This window comes from Coffea eugenioides, chromosome 10 (assembly GCF_003713205.1).
Source record: "Coffea eugenioides isolate CCC68of chromosome 10, Ceug_1.0, whole genome shotgun sequence".
Taxonomy (NCBI): Eukaryota; Viridiplantae; Streptophyta; class Magnoliopsida; order Gentianales; family Rubiaceae; genus Coffea; species Coffea eugenioides.
This window is the reverse complement of record NC_040044.1, coordinates 36101758-36108096: the sequence shown is the minus strand read 5'-3', so window position 1 is coordinate 36108096 and position 6339 is coordinate 36101758. Positions and strand designations below refer to the sequence as shown.

Genomic DNA, 6339 nt, shown 5'->3' with positions numbered 1-6339 from the left:
ACTTTCAAACTACTTGTCCCAACGAAGTATCATGTTTTTCTGCGAAACTGTTACTTATTATGTGGTCACGTGGAACCAAGTCGAGCCGCCAATTGTAAGTTCATTTCTGTACTGAAGGAGTACTACCTATTGAAGTGCCTGTAATACTATCTGTAATACTTATCATTAATACAATTATAAACAAATTGTCTAAGTTTTAACATACAAGCAAATGACAAGGTGCCTGTACAAGCACATCAATAAGCGGTAACACCTTATTAATTTCTTGTAACGTATATATGCTGGTTGTAACTTCTTGTTACACTTGAAAAGTAAGGTGACCGACCTATAACTGGGTATTCACGACCCAATTGTTGTTGGAGGACAGGTCATGATCCAATCGAATTATACTCATTATAATCTCTACTCAAACAAATTGCTTACCATATTTCGATATTAATCATGCCTGTTAAACAGTCTTAACTAGTGGTAACGTAACAGTAACATATCCCTAACTGGTTGTAACCCATTGTGTACTGTTCGTTCTTCCTTTTTGTTGCATTGTAAAACTTCATTTTAACGTTACAAATTAGTTCTCCAATGAATCATTTTCTTATGCGCACCTATTACCAACATGTGGTCGTGACCTGACTTGACCATAATTTAATTAACCTAAAAACTTGTAATACCAATAGCTGTGCCTGTGATATATCATGTCAATGGTGCACTAAATTCGTCAAGCGATGCAAAACAAATGGCCTAAATGATAATGTTTTTATAAAAATAGCCCAATAATAATTCCAATTTATCATCATAACAAAATCAAGACAATTTATACTTTAGATTGTGTTATCTTATACATAGTACCTTTGGCGGTACGATCTAAGCCAATAAATATGTTATTAAGGTATGCAAATGAATGTAGTACAATGGTATACATATCACGACAATCATTCAACTGTTATGGTCAATTTAGTGAAAAATATCCGAACACAAAAAACACGTTCAATTCTATTGTAAAATTGTTACTTCAATTTTCTGCCAACTTTATAATTAACTACAATTTTATACAACCCAATACAAACTATTGATGACTATTAACACTAGATGCGATTACAATTGTAATTCACTTGTCTAAATTTGAAAAGAGTGAAACATCAATGGTGCCTGTATAACCTCGTCAATAAGTTGTAACAGCTTATTAACTGCTTGTAACGTACATATGCAGCATTCTCAGGTTGGGACAAACACTTAATGTCTCGTTCAAAATGTATAGTTACACATTATTCATCAACCTTATTCTCGGGGGAGGCGACATCAACGCGTAGTTGCAATCCCTGTGTGTTATTTCTTCCCTGAAATGCGTAACGATGGCAAATCAGCAAATATTATTAATAAAATATACGATTAATGATATACGATGTCCAAGTCTCCAATTAATAATATTACATAAATATGTGCTGTAACGATAAAAGTTTGTCACCTGAGGTGATGGTGCAAATACATGATATGCATCAACATCACAGTGTGTTGAAATTGCCCCACGCTCCTCCTACAATATATAGTATAAGTAATCGACTGTCAACAAATCATTACCAGTGCCTATATTGCTCACTTATAAAGTTAAATTGGACTAGACATTATAACAAAAATGATATATCAGACCAATAAGACATCTCTGACGGAGTTGTGCTTGAAAAAAATAGAAAATCTGGGATGCATCCATTATGTAGGGACACTTGCAGGAGGCCCCTGATTAGCCAAACGGTGGACCTTGGAATAATAAAAAATAATACGTTATTAAAGCGAGCATACGTTAACTACATAATTTGCATGATTTGATAGCCTTCGGGTACCCACCATTACAATTAAAGAAAAAAATGTAGCTCTACTACATGAACAAGAAGGTTTTATTTTAACTACTAAATGTATGCATACCGTTTGACTTTCATCGATATCGGGAGCAACAGCATTTGGAGGGTCATTCACTGTCTGACTCATTGAATGCGTCTACAAGTTTCGTATGGGCCAAATCATTGTATAAGACAAAAAAAATACGTATATCAGAAGGGATGACGACCGTAACAAAATTATCACACAATATAACATCAATGTAACTATTTATGCTGTTATAAACATCTAAATAAAAGCAAGAGTCATGTCCATTTTATACTAACCGAAACAGAATCAGTAGATGAACGGCATCCCATAAACATGTATTCCTCAAATGAAACCGATGTCGGCTCCGATTCTGAGACCTACAGTATTGACACGGCAATAATATTATTTCATAATAAATGTTATCTAAACTTTAGTTAATAGTATAACAATAAATTAGTTTTAGCATAAATGTTCCCCAAGTACCAAAATTTGATCCATACCGTAGTCTGTGTAGTCCTTGATAATCTAGATTTTCTTTTTACTCTGTCAAATTTATCGACCCAACTTCGCATCACTCTACTTTTCTTTCCACCGCCTCATTTTTTAATGCCTCTTGCGACTACTGCCTCCCCCATTTCATTTACAATTTCAATTTTATCTCGTTCCTCCATATTCAGATTTTTTTGATTTTGCAAAGGTTGCTCTTCGCTTTCTGAGAGGAGGAGCTCAACTCTCTTTGACAAATTGGATGTGATAGTGATTGCTACTTTGCTGGTGTCCTCCGACATTGCTACTCGAGTTGCGACCTTAATCATGGCTGGAGCGAGCTCCCGATAACGAGTTGAAATCATGACTTTAGGATCAGCCACAACTTCCTGTCCTCGCCGATCAAAACAGTCTCCAGCCCGAGTCTTTTTGTCCATCGCCTCTTAATGTATTCAGGAGGAATTATTTTTATGCCCACGGTATCAAACACCTTCAACGCGTGCCCACATAAAATGCCTTCATTCTCGTATTTTTTGCAACTGCAACGTACACTTAGATCATTCCGATTGAATACTACTGTTCTTTCAGGTCCTCCATCATACCTCATGACCGCAAACTCCACAAACATCGCTGCATCTTGTTGTCTCAATATAACCATAGCTGTTGACTCGCCATATTCATTTTGGAATGCAACAAATACGGTTGGTGAATACGTCTCTGATGCATGCACAAGCATAGGTGTTTGCCTTAACCCTACCATGGGGAGCTTTTGCCTCATTTCATATTCTGCGATCAGTTCATTATGTCTCTTTTCATCAACCACCCGATTGAAATGTCTAAAGAACTGCACAAGGTCATGATCCAGTTTCAAATGATTTTTAATTGCTGCATTTAGGCTTTCGCTGAGTTGGGTGCTTCGCATTCCCGCGGTCCATCTTTCTTTTATCATGCACCTTGCCCATTTATCGCGAATTCTATACAACCCGGAGAGCCATTCATTATTTTCAAGATTGTGTTTCTTCACCATCGCCTCCCACACCCTATTGAATTGTTCCACTTCTTCAAACTCATACATGCAGGCACCAAACATGTATGGAAGATCACTATTTTCCTTGTAGTGATTGCCAAGATGTTTCATAAAATTACGCCTTATGTGAAACGTACATAGACCGTGAAATGTTTCAGGCATGACAATTGAAAGAGCGGCTGCCATGGCGTGATCTTCGTCGGTTAGTATGGTATTTGGATGTTTTCCGTACATTGCTTCTAAAAATGTACCAAACACCCATTTGAAAGAATCTATCGTCTCATCATACATAAGGGCAGCACCGAATATCACAATTTGCCTATGCTGGTTAAAACCCACAAATACTCCAAGTGGCTGGTATTCTTTATTTGTTTTGTAGGTTGTGTCGAATGTGACTACGTCTCCAAAAAAGTTGTAGTCAATTAACATTCCTGCATCAGCCCAAAAGATATTCGTTATTTGTTCTTCACAGTCCAGCTGTACGGCATGAAAAAAGGATGGATTCTCCAGTGTTTGCTCTTGAAAATAATTCAGCATGCTACCTGCTTCTCCATATTTCAAGCTCCTTTCCCGTCTCGTTCGAAGATATCGTTTAAGATCATCCCGAGTATATCCCACATTACCCATCCCACCTGCTTCCATTCCCATAAGCTCATGGCTCTGTTTCAATGAAAGCCCAGCATCCTCGCTTATTTCAGCTTGGAATCCTTGAGCCACACTCACTTTTCTTTGTGATGGCATCATGTGAGCACATTGAGCAATTTGCAACTCATGATTGTGCTCTAAGACAAGGTCATGCACACGGTACTTCATTGTCCCTCTAAACAACACGATAACCATCTTAGCTCCACACCCTGTTTTCGTCGGCGCTCGTGTCCTCTTTGGCATCACATCACCTTCGTACTTGCGTTTCACACCTTCCTTGCAGCAACTATATCTCCTAGACGTGGTCACGCCGTCTTTGTCGTTATTCAGATAGTCTTTACGTACACTGAAACCCATTTTAAAGGCATACTTGTTGTAAAACTTGTACGCATCCTCTTCACTGTTGAACTCCATTCCTAACTCAGGGGTCCCATTTTCTGCCAATTTGCTGCAATCCATTACTTCTGCTCCTGCCAATTATGCATCAAACACCCTAATTTGCAACATTTCATGAATAGTATGTACATAAACGACAATATAAATGTATATTACCGTTTATAATGTGTTATGAATCACACATTACTCATATACCAAATCCTATTATTACGTTTATCAATATGATTAATGATTCACATCACCTTACTTTTACTCTAAGACAACGACATTATCTATGTACAAATATAACTCCATGTACACTAACTTATACGGACTGTAATGTATTGGTCACACGATGTAAGTCTATTTTAACTGTAAGTACATCCACGCTGGTGATTATATTTTGATTCTAGGTTCTTTAGCTCACTGGACCTTATGTCATTCGTTAATGACAACCGCATAAACCAACTCCACATTTTCTACTTTTTCTACATTTTGAGGGCCAAACAAGTACTTTCTACTCATTGTAATATATTTCTTACATCATGTAATTGACTTACAACACAAGGTTCACCCATTTATTATTCACATATGTGTCTTTTCCTCTGTTTCACCTCATTCAACTCTACGCCTCCATTTTATACACACTGTATGGTCAGGAGAGGGGCAAACTAATATTGCTCCATGAGCATGGACCAATTACTATATGCACAATAATTCATATCAATTGTAATACGGTGGCTATAACATGTAACTAATTTACAACAAGATGTATATTTATTCACTTGTTAAATGTGACTTTGTTTCTCTCATCTTTCCCTAATTCCAGTCGATGGTTTACTTGAATACATAACCCTACTTTCTACTCATTATAATATATTTCTTATATCATGTAATTGACTTACAACACAAGGTTCACCCATTTATTATTCACATATGTGTCTTTTTCTTTGCTTCATCTCATTCAACTCTACGCCTCCATTTTATACACACTGTATGGTCAGGAGAGGGGCAAACTAATATTGCTTCATCAGCATGGACCAATTACTACATGCACAATGATTCATATAAATTGTAATACGGTGGCTATAACATGTAACTAATTTACAACAAGATGTATATTCATTAATGTTAAATGTGACTTTGTTTCTCTCATCTTTCCCTAATTTCAGTCGACGGTTTACTTGAATACATAACCCTAGGTCTTCCAAAAACTACTATCCCATTATAGTCCATCACTGAAAAGTTGAATGCTCACACACACAAATACGGTACACAAATACAAATACAGTACAACTTCACTATTCTTCTATCATCTTCATATTATGTCTTCAGTGATTCTAATTTCATCCTTCCTTTAACAGATGTGCATTTGGGTGACAAATTATTGGCCACAATTACTGACATGGTTCAGTCATGTTACCTTGGTCTGCTAATACGCTTCACGTTTCACCGAAGTCGGAGACGTAGCTGCTTCTGCTATTAAGTTGAAGGACAAAATTTGGTTCGTGAGATGCTGAATTTCCTCTATTTGCTTCTACCTTACCGCCGCTACATACAACACTCTTATACCCAATTGGAGACCACAGCTGCTTCTGCTATTCAGTTTTACGGACAAACTTTGGCTTCATCTCTGTTTGCTTCTTCCATGCCGCCTGCCTCTCCACCCACTTTTCTGTCAATTGCTACGTTTATCAGAGTAGACTCCACCCACGTCATCTAGAAACATCCAGTAGGTTGAATCCCACCCGAATTTCAGCTTTCTACCTTCAGTGAGTGGTTGGTCAGAGTAGATTACCTTCACAAGCACATGAAGACGCTTCCCTCAGTTTTATTTTCTGCGGCTAATTCAAAATTTCAACTTGAATTTCAAAAACCAATTCTCTTCCGTTTGCTCCGTCTGCTCCCGTTTGGAAGTCAACATTTTTTTATTTGGAACGGCGTCG

General features: G+C 37.3%; 1 protein-coding gene across 1 annotated transcript; it reads right to left on the bottom strand.

Annotated features, from left to right (window-relative positions):
• Window positions 1-2707: 2707 nt before the first annotated feature.
• On the bottom strand, window positions 2708-4477 carry LOC113750773 (protein FAR1-RELATED SEQUENCE 5-like). Its single transcript, XM_027294715.1, has one exon. It carries the CDS (start codon window positions 4475-4477, stop codon window positions 2708-2710), a length of 1770 nt encoding a protein of 589 aa, XP_027150516.1.
• Between the last annotated feature and the right edge of the window lie 1862 nt (window positions 4478-6339).